The sequence below is a fragment of the Athene noctua genome, chromosome 14 (assembly GCF_965140245.1).
Source record: "Athene noctua chromosome 14, bAthNoc1.hap1.1, whole genome shotgun sequence".
NCBI classification, from domain to species: Eukaryota; Metazoa; Chordata; class Aves; order Strigiformes; family Strigidae; genus Athene; species Athene noctua.
In genome coordinates, this window is record NC_134050.1 from 21,238,824 (window position 1) to 21,256,996 (window position 18,173).

General features: G+C 55.4%; 2 protein-coding genes and 1 pseudogene across 2 annotated transcripts; all 3 read right to left on the reverse strand.

Moving 5' to 3' along the window:
• Positions 1-367: 367 nt before the first annotated feature.
• Positions 368-7,229, reverse strand: LOC141966228 (protein SCO1 homolog, mitochondrial-like; annotated as a pseudogene).
• Positions 7,230-8,329: 1,100 nt separating this feature from the next.
• On the reverse strand, positions 8,330-15,018 carry LOC141965843 (fas-binding factor 1 homolog). The gene is made up of 14 exons (XM_074917963.1): positions 14,677-15,018; positions 14,398-14,498; positions 13,802-13,975; positions 13,178-13,285; positions 12,755-12,894; positions 12,341-12,456; positions 12,102-12,209; positions 11,525-11,704; positions 11,030-11,206; positions 10,698-10,835; positions 10,460-10,592; positions 9,988-10,100; positions 9,234-9,358; positions 8,330-8,501 (listed from the first exon to the last, which is right to left on the reverse strand). The coding sequence occupies exons 1-13, from the start codon at positions 14,839-14,841 to the stop codon at positions 9,275-9,277; spliced, it is 1,737 nt and encodes a 578-aa protein (XP_074774064.1). The 5' UTR covers positions 14,842-15,018; the 3' UTR covers positions 8,330-8,501; positions 9,234-9,274.
• Positions 15,019-15,751: 733 nt separating this feature from the next.
• Positions 15,752-17,799, reverse strand: LOC141966229 (fas-binding factor 1 homolog). The gene is made up of 4 exons (XM_074918660.1): positions 17,280-17,799; positions 16,925-17,055; positions 16,454-16,556; positions 15,752-16,334 (listed from the first exon to the last, which is right to left on the reverse strand). Exons 1-4 carry the CDS (start codon positions 17,333-17,335, stop codon positions 15,752-15,754), a joined length of 873 nt encoding a protein of 290 aa, XP_074774761.1. The 5' UTR covers positions 17,336-17,799.
• Between the last annotated feature and the right edge of the window lie 374 nt (positions 17,800-18,173).

Genomic DNA, 18,173 nt, shown 5'->3' on the forward strand with positions numbered 1-18,173 from the left:
GAAGCTGCTGACACTTTCAGTGCTCTCCACCTTCTCAGACTTGATGAAGAAGTCCTCTTAAGGCTCTCCTGCTTATAATGTTGTAACTGCCCCTCCCAGAAGGCAAAAAAGTGCAGAAAAAAAAAAGAAGGCAGAGGTCCTCTGAGAATGCCATGGTCCACATGACTTTTCATCAAGTAATCCTCCTCCTGCAGTGACTGTCCTTCGCTGATGTCTTGCCAAGAGACACCAATTAATTTTACCAGTGATACACACGTTCTTCTCAAATGAAAAGCGTTTTTTGCTGCCAACAATGTTTCTGAGAAGTCCCGAATTTCATTCTGTAGCCTACCCACTGCTGCACATAATATCCGTCAGGAAGGCTCTACAGAGATTCTTGATAATGGTATTTTGCAGAAGTATGGTTGCCTTTCTCATCTGGAAGAAAGGAAGCATGTGGTGACAGGATGTTACACTTTATGCTTCTGCTTTAACCCAACGCCCAATTACAGCCAAACCCGCAGGTGATGTTCACATCAATCTTTGAAGAATTTGTGTTTTAGGATCTGTACTTTCTCATGTGTGCAGCAACAGAAGCAGAAATCTCAAGCGCTCCTCTTATTCTGGCCGTAATAGTCCACAAAGTCACCATCTGGCCCCAGGAGGTACATTATTATTGTGTGATCCACCTGCAAGAAAGCACATTGTGGCTTGATAAAGGAGATCACAGAATCACAGAATATCAGGCTGAGAGGGACCTCAGGATCATCTAGTCCAACCTTTCCTGGCAAAAGCCCAGTCTAGACAAGATGGCCCAGCACCCCATCCAACCAAATCTAAGTGTCCAACGTTAGGGAACCCATCACTTCCCTGGGGAGATTATTCCAACAGCTGATTGTTCGCTTTGTGAAAAATTTTCCTCGGGTCCACTTGGAATCTCCCCAGGAGTAACTTCTACCCATTATCCCTCAGCTTTTCCATGTCACCCTTTGTAAAATGGGAGTGTCCATCTTCTTTGTAGCCACCCTTTAAATACTGCAACATCCTGCTCATCTCTAGTCAGCAGCACAGTGTCCCACTCAGCCTTTGGTTCAGCTGTCTGACAAGACTTCTCACCAAGCAGCTAAAGCAAGATAAGGAAAACCTCAGCATCACCTCAGCGATCTCTCCCTGTTTTACTCAGGAAAATAAACAGAGAAAACGAACTGCATACTCAGAATGTGAGAAGGAATACTTTAATCAGACAAGTCTTCCCTAAGCTGCAGGCACCCTTCCTGCAGCACACACAAGGCTGGGGCAAACTTGCAGGCTCGTAGTCTTTCCCCTTCACTTTTCCCAATTCCCCTCTACTTCTCATGATGCTCCATGGCCCCCACAAGGTCTTCAAGCTCCTGCTGCTAAAATGATGTAAATCCAATATAAAAAGAGGTAATTCATTAAATCGAGTTCACTGTCAGTGCAAACAATGGGACCGAGAGCATCACTGGGATACCGGAGTTGCACATCGAGGACCTGGTGCAGAGGGAATTACACGTGCTGGGAAGGGGCTCCCTCTACTGTCTGAACTGAAAGAACCTTAAAAAAGGTTCAAAGTCATGATTAACTCCACTGTAAATTTATTTAAAATGCCACTGCAAGTACTGTCTGCATCTAACTGTGACAACATCTTTATGAGCAAAGAGACAAAGTACTGAAAATGGAGGCCATGAATCTGTGATCGCTCAAGTGCCTACATCGTCTCACTGCCACTGGAGAAAAAGAACCGAAATGTACTTATGCACTGAGAGTACAACTGTGTTTGAAGTTAAAAAAAAAAGAAATCACATAAACATTTCCACAAGCTAAAAGGATGCATACAATTAATGGCACTTCTGCCACTGAAATAATGCTTCTCAAAATGTTATTGAAGCAGGTTTAACCCAAATATTTTACTCTAGTTTCCAACCTAGATGATTCTACGATTTTCAAGATAAGATCACAAAATCAAGTTGTAAGAGACATTTTAAGGAAGCTGAATCACAATTTAGAGCCTTCAACTGGAAACTATAAAAAAAAAAAAAAATGCTCTGAGCAGGCTACCTGATTAACTCCCCAGCCCACGGAAGATTAGATACAGTCAGGATGGAGTGCAGTTTGTGCAATGCAGAAGACCACTGTTTCTCAAGGTGTGTCTGAAGCCTGCACTGTTCCCACTGTATAAGATCCCCATTTGAGTGTCAATGCAATCGTGTAAACCACAGAATAAAACAAGTAAATTGGATATCCTGGTGTTGAGAAATATAAAATTGAGATTATTGAATAGGAACTAGTAACATTCAAGTATTACTTGAAAAATTCAGATGTTTAGAAATTATAATTTCCAAATGGTCATCTCAGTGCTCTTTTGAAATCAAAACAAGCAGTGAAGTTTAATGCTGTAGTGGACCTCTTCCTCTTCCCCACCTCCTACTGACAGAGCAGTAATTACCTGGGTAAGTCTCAGGCAGGCACAAACCCAGGCTCAAGCTCTCCCTCCCAGGTCTGTTGCTGGTATCCTCTTTCCATCTTGTTTCAGACATCTGTGTCCTCTGGCCTTCCTGCCTCGAACACAGAGCTCACAGCCTCTCGAAACCAAGAGCCTACGACAAATCCTGAGAGGTGCAAGTATACTCTTCCTCCTTGGTACCACGGCTGGGGCTCCCAGGCTGCTCTCCTGCTCCCAATTCCCTGGCCTGTCTTCCCTGCTGCCCTTCCCTTCTCAGACTCACAACCCTAGCACAGACCAGCAGTATTCTCCCTGGATCCTGAACCCCTTCTCCTACTTCCTTACACCTCTAGTCACATTCTGCAGTTCGGTTTCTCTCCCCAGCCTCCCTTGAAGCTGCCGTCATCTACAGAGTTATTTTCCATGGCTGAGCCCCTGTACTTTCCCTTCATGGCCATGCAGAACCCACATGTGGTTTGCCAGAATCCAGGCGTGGTTTACTCCCTCAGGAGCAGCACTCCTTCAGCTTTTCCAGCCTCCTTCCATCATCTCTCATCAACTTCAGTTCACTGACACAGTGTCAGATTCTACTGATGTTTTTCCCCGCTCCTGAGCGGGTATCCTTTGCCAATCCTGTTCCTGTAACACAGTCTTGCATTTCCACCAGCTCCCTTTTAGAAATCTGATTTTAAGTAGTACTTTTAGATTGATTTCAGATTGATGCTAGATGGATTTAAACTGGTGTTGAATTTCTCCAGCAAGCTTCTCTCCTCCACTCAAATACAGTATCTTAGACACAGACTTCTGTAGCTGCTGACTTGCCGCTTTAAGCCAAAACAGGTTCTTGGTCTCTCAATTCATACCCCTTTCAGTAATGTAGAGCAATGCATATCACCAGTGCGATTCCACCTTCTCTTTACCGAGATCATCTGCTGCTGCTCTCGCTCTTTCTACGCACCGCTTTTTTGTTCCACGTGCATAACTTATTCGCTGCAGTCAGGTGTTTTTCAAAACAGATTAATAACAGACAATACTGGACTAGACCAAAACGGATCTTCCTCAGCATCCTACCTCAAACAGTGGCCAGAAACGGTTGCTTTAAAGAGGAGTATAAAACCAAAATATCCTATCTTCCTCTGTTCCCAGTTTCCAAACACTTTTAGCCCACAGGCTTCCCGAACTAGGCAAAGATCTCTGTGCATTTTGTAATCCTCAACAGACTGCTTTTTCCAAAGACTAACAGGTGTCCCTGTGGACTCCCACAAACTTCTGTCATGGGCATCCATAGGAGGGATGCCACTTCTCACATGGCCACTGCAACAAGAACCATCATCACCTGTTCACTTTTGAACCTGTTTTTAGTCTTCTCTGATGCACTTAGTTCTTGTAATGAAGAAAAAAACCAAAAGATCAGACAACACGTATCCTCACTTGCTGTATCACTTGTACCTCCTTTACTCTTCCAGTCTGCTCAGGATGTGGCAAGTCAGAAAGGCCTTGGCAGCAGCTCTGAGCCCTATAACCAGTCCTATTCACTGCCAGAGGATAAGATTCTGACTGCCCAGTTTAGCCTCACTTAAACCTCCGTTTCCCCTTTCACGCTATTACTCCACATATTTTATGCTAACAATTTAGCATTAACATCCCTTCTCTTCGAGGTCATTTGACACAGGAGGAAGATCTCCACGGTATCTGCAGGCAGGCTTTGCATCACCCAAGTCTCTTGCCAAGATGACCCCGCTCCTTGGTAGGTTTGGCAGGGAAGGAATCGTGACCTGATTTGCCTCTCATTTCTCTCTCTTCCTATTGCCTTAATTTCCCAGTTCTGTTTTTACTTTGGAGCACAGAGGAAAAACAGATGGACAAAAACAGTACATGACAGAAAAAAGTTCAAACTACTGCCAGGCTTGCTAGCTCGTATGCTATTCTGTAGGCAGGCCTGGGATTCCACATTTTTAAAACAGGTTTCAGTGAGGTTCTAAGCTTGTAAGAAGGCATCTCGATCCCGACTGAGACCTCTAAAACAGAGCTCAACACATCAGTGCAACAGGGTTCTATCATGCAAGACTTCAGCACAGACTGCAACAGCTGTCTTCTGACTTTAACATCTAGACGTTGCTCTTATCCAAAGTCCTTCATTAGGCAAAGGCTCTACATTTACTTACTATGTAATCACTGTCTTCATCTTTGGGACCTTCACTGTAATACGCACGGTAAGCTTTGGCCACTTGGTCAATCTGTGCCTTGGTACCAGTCAATCCAATCAGCTTTGGAGAAAATTCTAGATAGAAAGAAGAGATGTACACGTTTTAGTGAAAAGAATCCCATCAAGAGCCTCCTTTTCAGTGCTCTGTATTACATGCTATAAGACATCAAGGAAGAAAAGAGTAATACCTTTAACATATCTGGCAATGGCTTCTTCATTGTCCCTCTCAGGATCAAGGGTGATGAAGGGTCCCGGGTCAGGTTAGGCAAAGATGGAATTCTATCTGTGACATTAACAATTATTGTTTTTCTTAGAGAACTAAAAATCGTTCGTCACCTCCCTTTAAACAAGCTCACAGCCAAACTATCATAACATCAATCCAAGTCCACCCTAAGGCCATTTTGTGCATCTTAATTTATGTGATTTGTGAATGAAGCAAATGCTGTGAAAGCCACCGGTCTGTGCTTGGGCTGGCTGCAGCTACACTTCCAGCCTCTCAGCTGGAGACCCTGCCCTGCTTCGGAGATGACAAATGGGCTCTGATGCAGAAAATACATGATGCATTTATCATTTCAAGACAACGAACGTACCCTTGTGATGGTGGAGTGGGAGGGTGAAGACACAGTTCAGGCTCTTCCCCTCACGTTCCAGCCACAGCTTTCACTCTATGTTCTTCCTATTAGCCCACCCTCCCACCTCCCTCGTTACTATTACCCCTGCTCTGTAACTCTTCAGGGCCTGCAGGCTGAGAAAACCACCTCTATCACACAGCCTTCCCCCAGCCTCTGTTCCACAGCACACTCTCAGAAGGGACTCTTGCAGAGAGTTGTTCTCAACATGAATAAAAGAAAGAAAAAAACCTTAACACACCCCACAACCACTTCTTGGCAAAACTCCAATGCAGTGGCACCGTTCCCTGTAACCTGTCACCATCACGTTTTATTACAAGGCCCCTGTTGCAGAAAGATCAGTACTGTCGTTCTCTACATGCCAGATCCTAGTGACAGGCAGATGGACGGATGTCAGTGTCACCTACCAATTAATTCAACTACTGAGCACCAGGCAAGCTTTTTTTTTAAAAAAACCCATCAGTTATTATTGTTTGAGGTATTTTACCACAACAAACCTGAAGCTCCCATAAAAAGCACCACTATTCCAACCAAATTCCCATACCAATTTCATCTACCACTTCAATCATCTTCTCCAGGTCATCAGGACAGATGTCAGGGCAGTGTGTGAAGCCAAAGTAGATCAGCACCCACTGGCCGATGTAGTCCTTGCTGGTCTTGGGCTGTCCCTCATGGTTAATGAGTGAGAAGGGACCTCCTGGAAGTAGTTTCCCAATGCCTCGGTTCCGTTCCTTCTCCAGGTCTACAAAAAACCAAGAGGGGATCAAACACATCCATGCCACAACCCACGCTGCTTCCAAAGAGAAGCTTCTGAAGCAGCTGAGATTCAGGAAACCTCTCCAAGTCACAGCCCGGGATGCTGAAATGTCAAGATCTACCAACACCCGTTGTGCAGAAGCTCCATGTGGACAAGACTTGCAAAAAGCACTCCATTTTAGTCAAAACTGTACGCATCACTAAACTCCTTTGAAACATAATAATCTCGTTCACTATCATCTGATAGTATTTTTATTTTTTTAGAAAAAAAGACAACAAGGAGAAAGCCAGGTACCTGGCTTGGTATGAAACAGAAGACTAATCATCCTTTGCAAACCGACCATATCGCAGAAGCTGTAGCAGTTCTGATTGGAAACACTAAAAACATGAAAATGAAACCCATGGGCAGCTCCTGCAGGAGAGTAAAATGGGCACACACAGTACCCTGAGTGAAACCAGCAGAAAGCCCCCGTGTGCTGCATCGACTGGCTGCAGCGTGCGTGACAAAAACCCAACCACTCCAACCGCGAACGTGCCTTTAAAAATTTGAGAACGCTTAACCTTGAAGGTTTTTTTGACTTTCTAAAAATTTTCTGCGGCACATCTATACACGTAGGCACAGAGCAGCACTGTGTAAAGCACACCGTGATGCAGTGGGGTGCCCGAGTAGATAAAAGACATCCGAACGCACAAAGTACATCATCTGAATGCAAACTACAACCCTGCGGAGGCTTCTCCCGCCTGGCCGCACGCCGGCAGCCCAGGCCGGGCCCCGCCGCGGCAGCGCGGCCTCCCCGCGGCGGGCCGGGTCCAGTCCCTCCCCGCCGCACTCACCCTCCTCCTTCCGCCGTTTCACCTTCTTCGTGGCGGCCAGCAGCCCCCCGCACAGCACGACGGTGGCCGCCAACGACCGCCACGACACCAGCAGCCGCGGAGAAGCTGTTCAGTGACTGAAAGGGGGGGACGGCGCGGCCCGTCGCGCCCGGCTCCGCCGCCGAGGAAGGACGCGGCTCGCTCCCTCCCTCCCTCCTTCACTCACCCTCCTCTGCCCGCCCGGCCTGGGGCCGCTTCCCGGCGGCAGACGGGACAGCGGGCGGCTGCCGGGCGCGGGCGGCGCGGCCCGGCCCCTCGGCGCGGCCGCCGGCAGCCGCCAGCACAGCCCCGGCCGCCCGCAGCGAAGCGCCGCCGCCGCCATCTTGTGTCCCCCGCGCTTCCCCCTCAGCGAGGGGCGGCCTCCCCAGTGCCGAGCCCAGGGCTCAGATCCCTTCCCTGGCCCCGCTGGCCCCGCCGGTGCTGACACAAGCCAGGATGCCATCGGCCTTCTTGGCCCCCTGGGCACGCTGCTGGCTCATTATCACCCCCCAGGTCCCTCTCTGACCGGCAGCTCTCCAGCCGCTCCTCCCCAGGCCTGTAGCGCTGCTGGGGGGCGTTGTGGCCCAAGGGCAGAACCCAGCCTCTGGCCTCAGTGAAACTCCTCCAGTTGGCCTCAGCCGGTTCTAGGATTTGATTTTCATCTGCACTTTATCGACGAAGCTTAGGAGCAGGGCATGGCACAGCTGAAAGGCTTCTCCCCACAGCACACGTGGAGGGTGATGGAGGCTGGGTGCTGTGTCTTACTGCAGGCCCTGGTATTGCCACACGAGCCCAGATGGACAGTAGCACAAGGCAGAACATAATTTAAAACAATCTATTTAGATCCTAGATTTGTCTTATTTTGCTCTCAAACGTTTCCTTCCTACGTGATCAAATGAAGCGTTTTGGTGAAATATTGAGTGACATCACTTACAAATAATATAAAATCCAACAAAGTGCTTTGGGAACAAAATACCCGAGAAAGTCTAAATTGAAAAATGTGAGAAGAAAAAAAAGGGCATTAGAAAATTTAGATGCACACGCACATAATTCACCGTAATGCCCTCTCTTCTTCAAACAGAATACAAATGATCTAGTCTTTCTTTAGTTTTCATGAGCAAGTGGAGAAGTTTTCCTTCTATCTTAACTTCAAATAATGTTTTTAAGTGTGAAGATCTTGCTCTGATCCCGTGCATCCCAAAGCAGTAGCAGGTTGGCTTCCACAATACAACAGCCCTAGTGCCTGGCTCAGCTTCACTGGCCTTGCACAGGAGGATATAGCACCAATTTTGAATGGAAACTCACAATTCCATTTGAAACATTCTGAAATAGGATTTTGAAAATAGAAGTATATTTAAATACATTAGACACTACTGGTTACAGCACCAGAGGATTTTATTCTGTTTTACATTTTCATGCAACAGCGATGAAAGCGATGGGGGTTTAGTTCATTATGACAACAGCCCCAATAACTCATGCAACTGCAGCAAAGTTCTGTGTTGCTCTAATCCTCCTCCAACATGTAGCCTCTTCAACCAGGCCCACAGAGTGTTTCTTTGTCCAACTTGTGGCAACACTATTTACATTAACTCTGCAGCAATGGAGCTGGGAAGCCCTGGAAATCCAAAGAGAAGAACACATTAACATTCTCACATCTGTGATTGCCGCCTTTGCTCTTTTTCAGCATCTCTTGCTGCATTAGTAATATCTTCTATCTCAGTTTGGACTTGTGCCATCTCAGGTTCGGGCTGCTGCTGCTTTGTATTGAAAAGGCTGCTGTTCTATAAAGGAGAAAAAGAGAGGCTCTGAGTCTCTTACACAGAGAGACTATGAATTACTATTTGTTCTTGCTCTGTGCATCTCTAGACCAAACACAGGTCTGTCTGAGCAAAGCAAACTCCCTGGCTGTGGAGGAGCCGCACACGTTCAGCGGCATCCAGGAGCTCCCGCTCAGCCACTTTCCTCGGCGGCTGGCAGTCAACAGCCGCAGGTCCCTCTCTGACTGGCAAGAGAAATGGAGGCCAAACAAACTGCGGCTCTTGACACAGGCCACTTCACATCTGCTCGTAGCCGTGGTGAAGGATCATGCCAGTGGCTACAGGTACCGCCCCCACGGGAACAAGTATGAGGGTGGGAAGCTCAGGCAAGTGGGACTTTGAAGCATGGTCAAGACAACCTGCACTAGTGACGAGAAATTCATCAAGGATAGACTTTGATCTCCAAACCCTAGAAAAGAAGTGGAACACCCTGGAACATAAAGAAAAGGTCTGGGATTGTGCTGACGATGAAATAGCGGACAACCTGGCACAGCGAACAACCGATTAATTAATGTGGCAATGAAACTAACTTTGGAGTGTCCTGGAAGGGAACCCAAGGGGCGTCACCACTTCAGCCTCGCACAGAAGCGGTGTTGTAGGGCGCTTTCTTCAGGGACTCCAGGAAGAGCTGCTCCTCGTCTAAGTAAGCGCGGTTCTGAGAGGGGAAGGGGGCAAAGGGGAAGGGAAGAGAAAAGAGAGGGATGGATGGAAGAGGTATCAGAGGGTGCCACAGAAGGGGGCTGACAGTCCTGGCTGTCACTCAGGAGGGAGGGAGGGAAGCATCCCAAACCCTCCCTCCTGCAGTCAGCAGTGGGCAGGTACCACCCGTGGCACCCCCTGGGGTGTGGGGGCTCCCCCCGCCCCGAGCCCACAACCTCACGCTCTGAGCAAGACCCACAGCGGAAGCCTCAAAGAGCAGCCCCGCCTGGGGAAGGACCCAGCAGGGAATCGGGGGGCCGACGGGAGAGGACAGGGACATCCTGAAGCCAGAGGCCAGCTGGCTCCTCCCAGCCAGGGACACGGCGAGGACAAGTGCGACCCCACAGTGCCGAGGACCTTGTCCATCAGCCTGAGACCAGCTGTGAGGAGCCACCCGTCCTTGCTTCTGCCATCCCTCCTCTAGGTGCCCGGGTCTTCTACAAGCCCGCCCAGCCCCACAGCTCAGTAATGATCTTAGCCACAGCCTGGGCTGTCTCCCACCAGGCTCAAATCAGGTTTCACCCAGCCCTGCTCCCACCCAGCACGTTTGAAGCCCCTTCCCACCCCAGTCGCCCACCACCTCACCTGCAGGACCCGGAACTTCATCATCGCCACCGTGGCACTGAGCTCGGCAGAGCTGGCAGTGGCCACGAGTTTCTCGAGAGCGGCCTGGAGCGCCTCGACACCTCCCAGGCTCCCTATGGAACAGAAGCCTGATTGTGTGGTGCTGCCACCATCAGAGGATCCGCAGATGGAGACAACACAGCATCCCTTCGGGTGCTGCCTGCGGGTCCCTGCAGCAGGGTCCTCCCCGCGCTCCCAGGGCAAACGGGCTTTAACCCACCACCAGCCTCTCCCTTCCTGGCCCCTCTGCCCTCTCCTGGCACTGCCCTGGCTCAGAGCTTCGCTGAGCTCCTTCACAAGACGAGGAGGCCAACTCCTCCCGTCTGAGGCTGATACGCAGGGGAACTAAAACAGCCCCCAGGAGCAGCCCAAGCCTCCCAAGAAGGGGAGTACAATACGTCCCTCCCCACCAGCAGCAAGCACGGAGCCTTACCCGGCACACTGGAGGAGCCTGTCAGAGGGGCACTCGAGTCCTGCCTTGCGGGCCGCACCATCGTGGGGCGGTTGGACACCTCCTGGCGCAGCTGCTCAAGTCGGCTCATCTGCTTAGCCATGCTCAGCCGACCCTGCCCCGTCCCGGGGAGAAAGGGAGAGAGAGAAGATGTCGGCAAAGGTTCGGGCCCTTGGCACGGCGGCCCCAGGCCCAGAAGGGAAGCCGAGGGGGTACTTGCCTGCTGCAGACACTCTTCCTGCTGCCTGAACTGCTCCAACTGCCACTGCAGGGCCTGCAGCCTGGACTGGTCCTGCGACTCGGCCCTGAGTGCCTCCTGCAGGGCCCGCTGCCCTTCCTCGTACTTCTGGGAGGAGAGCTGCAAGGCAGAGCGGCTGGGGAGGCTGGGGACAGGGACCCTCGCTGCCCTGGGCCCAGCAGGACTCCTTCAGGCGTCCCCTCCTTCCCCTTCCAGGACAGGCTTTCCCTCCCTGCTCTGGGAGGGCAGTGGAAGCCCAGCTTTGCTGCCAGCCCGTGCGCAGCTGGCAACGGCAGCGCAGACGCTCCGCTTACCTTGGTCATTCTTCTCATCTCCTCCTCCTGCAGCCGGATGCGCAGTGCAGCCTCGCTCACATTCTCCCTCTCTGCCTTCAGCTCCTGGCAGAGCTTGTCCTGCAGCTCCTTCTCCCTCGCCAGCTGCTCCTCCTGGGCTCTCAGCGTGTGGGCCCACATCTTCACCTTGGCCCACTCCTAGGATGGGCACAGGGGAAACCAGCGCATGACCTGATCCGTCCTGGATGCTCTCTCGTGTCTTTCCAAGAGATGGGAAACATCTGCCCCGGATGAGCTTCTCGTGTGTGCCCCTCTGGGGCGCAGAGCAACTCCACTAGCTACTCCAGCAGCACCCTCACCCCCCGGCCTCGGGCTCTTCCCGGAACAGCCTCATTCTCACCACCCCAAGCGATGTCTCTGCCTCCAACAACTCGACGACTCCCCTGTAGGCAGGACCCACCCGGCAGCCTGCCAAGCGGGTGCTGGAGGCCATGGGCAGGGGCTCTGCTGCGGTACCTTGGCCAGGCTCCTCTCGGGGCCCTCTCCCTGGGAGGCCACGGGCAGCGCTCGGGCCGTGGCCTGCTCCTTGCTCAGTGGCTGCTGCTGGGCGTCAAATTCAGCCCGCTCGGCCGCCAGCTTCTGCAGCTCCCCCGCGTGCTGCCGCGTCACCGCCAGCCGCTCCTGCAGCAACGCGCTCTGGAGACGTCGCCAGAGAGGAAGAGAGAAAGCACTAAGTCCCAGTTGCTGGAACGTTTTTCTCCTTTAAACCCACCTCTGCCACTGAACCTCGGCCAACACCCAGAGGTTGCTTCAAGCCCCCGGCGCCTGGCAGGAACCCTGCGCGGAAAGCTCTGGCCCCACGCTCCTCCAGAAGCTGCAGCACCGTGCACGCACACGGCAGCCTCTCGCACCCGTGTGCCAGAGGCTCGATCTGAGGGCGATTCGCCACACAACTGGGTGTGGGATTGAGGAGGCAGAGGAAGGACGCTGCAGCCCAGCACCCAGCTCTTTCCTCTACCACACGCCGCAGCGCAGCCCCGCTCAGACTCACAGGACCTGAGAAAAGCACCTGGAAATCTCCGCCCCACCTCACCTTCGCCTTCTCCAGCTCCACTCGCTCCAAGAGCTGCCGGGTCATCGCTTGTTGCGCCTCCTCCAGCGATTCCACTTTGGAGCGCTCCGCCAGCAACCTCTGGTGCTCCTGGGTTCAGACACAGAGGAGACACAGATGCCACTCGCAGGCTCCAGCCCAGGGACCGCCAGTGGGCAAGACCCACGGCCCATCCCCAGACAGGAGGGCTGAGCTGGGCAGAGGGCACAGGGCGGGCTCACCTCCAGCAGCCGAGTCTGCTCATCCAGCCTGGCCTCCAGTTTAGCCACCATCTCCCGGAACCGGCACCCATCCTCCTCCGCCTCCCTCTGCTGCTGACACAGGCTGTCCTGGAGCTCTGGGGAGAGGCAGCAGCGGGGCCGTGAGCAGCACGAAGAGGGAAGTCCCACTCTGTCTACCCCGTATTCACAGAAGAACTGCACGCGCTTGTGCTCAGCACCTTCGGCACATCCCCCAGGACACCATGTTGGAAAGGAAAGACCCTGAGAAGCCCAGTGACCGAGGCAGGCAAGGCTCTGCCAGCCTTGGATCCAGGCCTCAGCCTGACTCGGAGCACCTTCTCCCCATTTCATGGGTGTCCCCAGCCCCGGCGGGGACCCCGTGGCCATTTTGGCGCAGAGGAATGGCAGACATACCCTGGAGACACTTCTCCTGCTTCTGTGTCCCCATGGCCAGCTCCTGGGAGGTCGTCTGCTGTGTGGCCTCCACCTTCCGTAAAACATCACGGAGGGTGCCGCAGAATTTCTCCATCTGATCCACCACACCGTTCAGAGTCCTGCAGAGAGCAGCGAGGGGAGGGTCACCCCGGGGGGACACACCTCATCTCCCCACGATGGAGAGGGGGACGTGTGGTGGGCCAAGGGCCGGGCAGCCCTGCCCCGAACCCTTCTGGGGCAGAGCAGAGCAGTATTCCTGCATCAGCAGAGCTCAGCGTCCCTGGAGGCAGGGCCTGGGAGAGGGGGTGGCCTCTGGTGCCACGGTCCAAGGCTGCTTCCCTGGAGCACAGGGAACACCGTGGCCAGGGACCAACGCAGGGACACAACGGCAGCCATCGGTACCTGGTGTGCGAAGTGGCGCTGGTCACCGCCTCAACCTCCTGGTCCTTCAGACGCTTCAGCTGCTGGAGCTGCTGCTCGTGCTCTCTGCGCAGCTCCTGCACAGACACCCTGCAGGACACGGGCAAGGAGCCCACCACGGGCTGTTACAAACTGGGGCTCCCCAGGACAGGCAGTGGGGACGAGGCTTGGTCAAGGGCCTGGGAACCAGGTCCCAGGAGCTGAGCTGGCACGGGGCTCTGTCCCCGGGCACCCACCGACAGGCATCCGCACTGGGCACGGACCACAGCTGGAAGAGAACGGGCTTCTCCACTAGAAACTGATTTCTCATTGACCCCCAGTGTGTGGGCAGCAGTGACTCACTGACCGGGATAAAAGGGGGTTGGGGGAGATAAAACACTGGGCTCAGCATCTTGCACAATACAGCGCGTTCACTCGGAAAGGACGTCTCCAGCCACGTCTCCCTCTATCCGGCTACAAAGCAAATCCCCATTCCAAACGCCACCAACTGCCCACAGCCCAGTGCTTGTGGAGGCTCCTGTCACCCTGGCCCCAAACCACTCCCCAGTTCCTCTGCCACAACCAGCAGCACCGGCCCCACACCTGCGCTGCTCGTGCCACTCTCACCTCTGCAGCTCTCGCAGACGCTCCAGCTCGGCCAAGTGCTGTGCCAGCAGCTCTGCCCGCTCCCGCTCTGCCTCCTGCCTCTGCCCCTGGAGCTGAGCCACCAGCTGCTCCTTCTCCTGCCGCAGCCTCTGCTCTCGCTGCCTGCAGGTCTCCTCTAACATCTTCGCCTGGCTCCTGCCCGCAGGAAGAAGAAGTGTTACCTTCAGGTAGGAAGAAGTGTTACCTTCAGGGCAGCAGTCGGCCCTCTCCACCCACAGCTCACACGGGGATTTCAGAGCAGAGCGGCGGCGCTGGGGGTGCGGGGAAACACGTGGCTCTCCGCAGCCTGAGCCCTGCCTGGGGACATGCTGGCCCTGGGAACAGCTCCTCCTCCTTCTGCCCCACAGGACAGGGTGGGTGAGAGCAAACCCTGCCCTTGGCTCATCTGTGGGGCTCCTCTCTGCCCACACCAGCTCCACACCCACACAGCTCTGGGCCTGCCCGCCCCAGGGACGGATCTGGGCAGCGCCCCAGCGCTCCCCCCCCCGGGGAGAGGGACAGGGCTGTAGGCAAGGCCCGTTCAAAGGAAGGGAGCACGTGCTCTCGCCTGCGGGTACCTGTGGGTGCTGTCGAGGAGATCCAGGTCCTCCTGGTGCCGCTGCCGGAGGATCTCCAACAAGAGTTTGTCCTGAGCCCGTGCCAGCTCCAATGTCTGCACCTGCCGGGCACCCGGGGAGAAGGTCCTTGTGCCGCCCAAGGGACAGAGACCCCACAGCAGCACTTGCTGGCCGCAGCCTTCTCTGGACGGGCAGCTTCCTCCACTCTGCCTGTGCCCCTGATGCCACTGGGAGCAGGCGTGGCTCCTGCTCCCCCATCCAGCAGGCCATGGGGCTCACCTGGCTCTCCAACTCTGCTACGCGGGCCTGGGCACGGAACAGCGCTGCCCGACAGCCCTCGTGGAGCTGGGCCGCGGGAGCCCCCAGCTTCCTCTCATGCAGCAAGCCCAGGCCTGGAGACTCTGCCTGCAGGGACACAGATAAAAGACACAGGCCCTTCAGCATCCGGGGCTTTGTGCTGTGGCCATCAGCCCCTAAAGGCAGGCACGTGCCCCGTGGGCAGCTCTGCCCGGCCTGTGCCTGGGGAGCTCTCTCAACACTGCGCAGGCAATGCAGGGCTGCAATGCACACGATTTACAAAGCAGCCACAGCACACACGCTTTGGCCTCACAAATACAACTCGGGGCATCTCGGGGCTCTCCAAAGCCTTGGCCTGCATCAACACAGGCTCCCAGGGATGCAAAGCAGGGCACAGCCATCCCCCTGCCCAGGGAGCACAGACAGGGCTGGGTGACCCTGAGCTGGCACGGGAGGGCTCACGATCACCACCCCGATCCTGCACCTCTCGGGGGCACAGGCCCAGCACACCTACCTGAGCCAGCGGGGCAGGGCCCTGTGTCTCCTGCTCTCCCGGGAACAAGGCTGCAGGGACTGAAAAGGGAACAAGTCTGTGATTCAGACAGGCCAAGGGCAACCACTCCCTCCCACAAGGATGAGGGCCTGGCTCTCCTTGGCAGAGCGAGAAGGGTCCTGCTACACTCTGGCAGCTGGGGATGGGGACAGAGGCTCAGATAGGCTCATCCAGACCCGCATTCCTACCCCACCCCACGCACAGTGGTGGGGACTCCGCTCTGCAGAGTAAGTCTGGGGGAAAACCACAGCTCCTCCTCCTCCTCCATCAACTAGGGAGGAGGCTGGGTCCCCTCAGCCACTTTCAGTGGCCTCTCGAGTGGCGCTCAGCCTCAGCCTAGGGCAGGAGGGGGTCTGCCAGCACACAGCGCTAGTGGCACGAGGGTTGGGGCAGCAGGAGGGAAGAGGGAGAGAGAAGGGACAGCACGAACTTAGGCCCACCCATTTCTCCGAGAGAGCAAGTCCCCAGCAGCCCCCTGAAACCCCACAGGCAGCACTGTGGAGCTCAGTGTGCCCCGGCACCGTGTCCCCACCACGCCACAACACGGGCATGGTGGCATCCTGCAGCCTGGCAGCCCCCTCCAGCAACGGCTGGGCAAAGCCCGGGCAGCGCTCGCATGGACAAGGGCGATGCTGCGGCTCTGGCCTTTTTGTGGCTGGTCGTTCTTGCAGGGCCGGGGGGGACCCTCTCTGCATTCTGCTGCCCAAACTCGACAACCACACAAAACGCACCTGGGGCGCTGGCATCTCCGGAGGGATCCCGCTGTGCTGCCTCTGACGGCTGAGCCTGCGCTTGGGCCTTTTTGCGGGATAAGGCAGCGCTCAGCCAGTCCTCCTCCTCCTCCACTGGGGCAGGTTTAGCAGCTGCCTCCTCTCCAGCCGGGAGCTGTCTGGCGGGGCCAGGCCGCCCAGCTGCTGCAGGACTGGCCTTCGGTGGAGATGACAGCTCCAAATCCAGAAAGTCTTCGTCTTTCAAGCCCCGCCAGTCACCTCGATTCCTGCGGCCCTGCACGGGCCTCTGGCTGGCTAACGGGGGAGCTTTGGAGAGGGGCTCTGCTTTAACTTCACCGTTCTTCTCGGCTGAAAACCTGCTGTGAGGAGAAGCAGCTGCACCCCTGCCTGCGAGGGGACACCGGGGACCCTGCCCGCTCCGCTGCAGGGGCAGCGTGGCCGGTGCCTGGAGCTACAGACACAGAGAGCACAATACCTCACAGGCTGCCTTCTTGCCGGCTGGCCCTTGGCTGTGGAGGCCACTGAGGGCTGGTAAGCTCCAAACACATAATCCTCCTTGCGCCAACCCTCTTCCTTCTCTGTTCAGACAAGTGGCCTTGACTCAGCACCCAGAGGAGCAGCCGGCTGCAAAGGCTCCAGCCCTCCTCCTCCTCCTCCCGCCCTGCAATTCCCACTGATGTTGCTGCCTCCGGGAAAACACCGCTGGAAACCTCGTGCCCAGAAACCGGACAGCAAGGGGTCTCCTCAGCACGGCTGGGGAAAACTTTTGTTGGAACTCAGCCCACGGCCAAAGGCAGCCGAGTTACAGACCCTGTGCAAAGGCTGCCAAGCTGCCGCAAGGGCGCAAAGGGCATTTCCCCTGCAAGGGCAGTAGAAATCGAGCTCGCTCGCCCAAGCCAGTGCTGCCACCTCTGCAGCCCGTCCCAGCATCCCTGGCTCTGCTCACCCGGCTGCTTCTGGTGGTACTTCTGTGTGACCTCCCGGCGCTCTCCCAGGCCGGGCTCTTCCAGGATTCTGGACGCGGAGCCTCGTCCCAGCAACTCGTCCAGCATGGCGCGGGCTGGCCGGACCTCCTCTCTGCTGGGGACACAGCGGCAGATGGGTTTCTCCCAGAGGCAGGGCTCTTCCTCCTCACACAGCCTTGACAGCCTGCTCTGGCTCTTCTCTGCCACACAAGGCTGCTCCTGCCCCTTGCGCAGACCCACAGGCACAAGCTCAGCATCCCCCACCCACCATGGTGGCACCATCTCAAGACACAAGCCATCCCCTCCTTTATTCCCGCCCCCCTGCACTGCCCTTACTCTTTTGCCTTCTTGCCATCTCTTCCCGGGCTGCTGCCCAGTCCCATGGCATCCATCAGGTCGCTGATGTCCTCGTCAAAGGGGATCTCCTTCCTCCTCCACGTTGGGGCCGCGGTGCGCAGGGGCGTCTGGGCTGCGCGTGGCTCTGGGGGGGGTGAGGGAGAGAATCACACATGGTAAGAGGTTTGGAGCTAGGCTTGGGGGCTTGTCTCCCTTCTTTTTTTTCTTCTTTTTTTCCCCTCAGCAATGGGAGAACACATGCCCAGCTCCTCCTGGTGTGTCCCTCACCGGAAACCCCCCGTGCCTCAATTCCTCTGCTGAGATCCTACTGCCTCTGAGAGAAGCGTCAGCAACACCCAGGCCGGTGCTTTGGGTGAGGGTCCTTCCTGCGGCGCTTCCTCCCAAGAGCACCCACCAGGGCTGGGCTGCAGCACGACGTGCCCCCCGGCTTTGCTCCAGCTCACCCAGGGCACCCGCAAGCTCTTCTCCCGCCATCCACCCGCTCCCCTGGCCCGGCTCCCCCCCCAGCCATGCCAGACAGGGGTCACCTCTTCAGCCACACCCCGTGGTTCCCCCCGATACCCCACTGCTGACTTGGCTGGGCTGACACCAGGGGCAAGCCTGGCCCCCCTCAGGCCCAGCCCTCAGGGTACCCAGGCTCTCTCCCAAAAGTCGCGTTCACCTCTGCACCTTCCGCGTCCTCTGAAAGTAATCCGTCGAAGAAATAAATCCTCCACTACGTGGGACCTGCGACACAAGCCCGGGGGTCAGCAGCAGCACCTGTGAGCTCAGCCAGGGCGCGTTGGGGACAGCCAGCCCAGGTGGCGGCAGGCGGAGGGCACCGCACGGGCACACCGCGGCAGCCACGTCGGGTGACAGACAAGGAGATAAAAG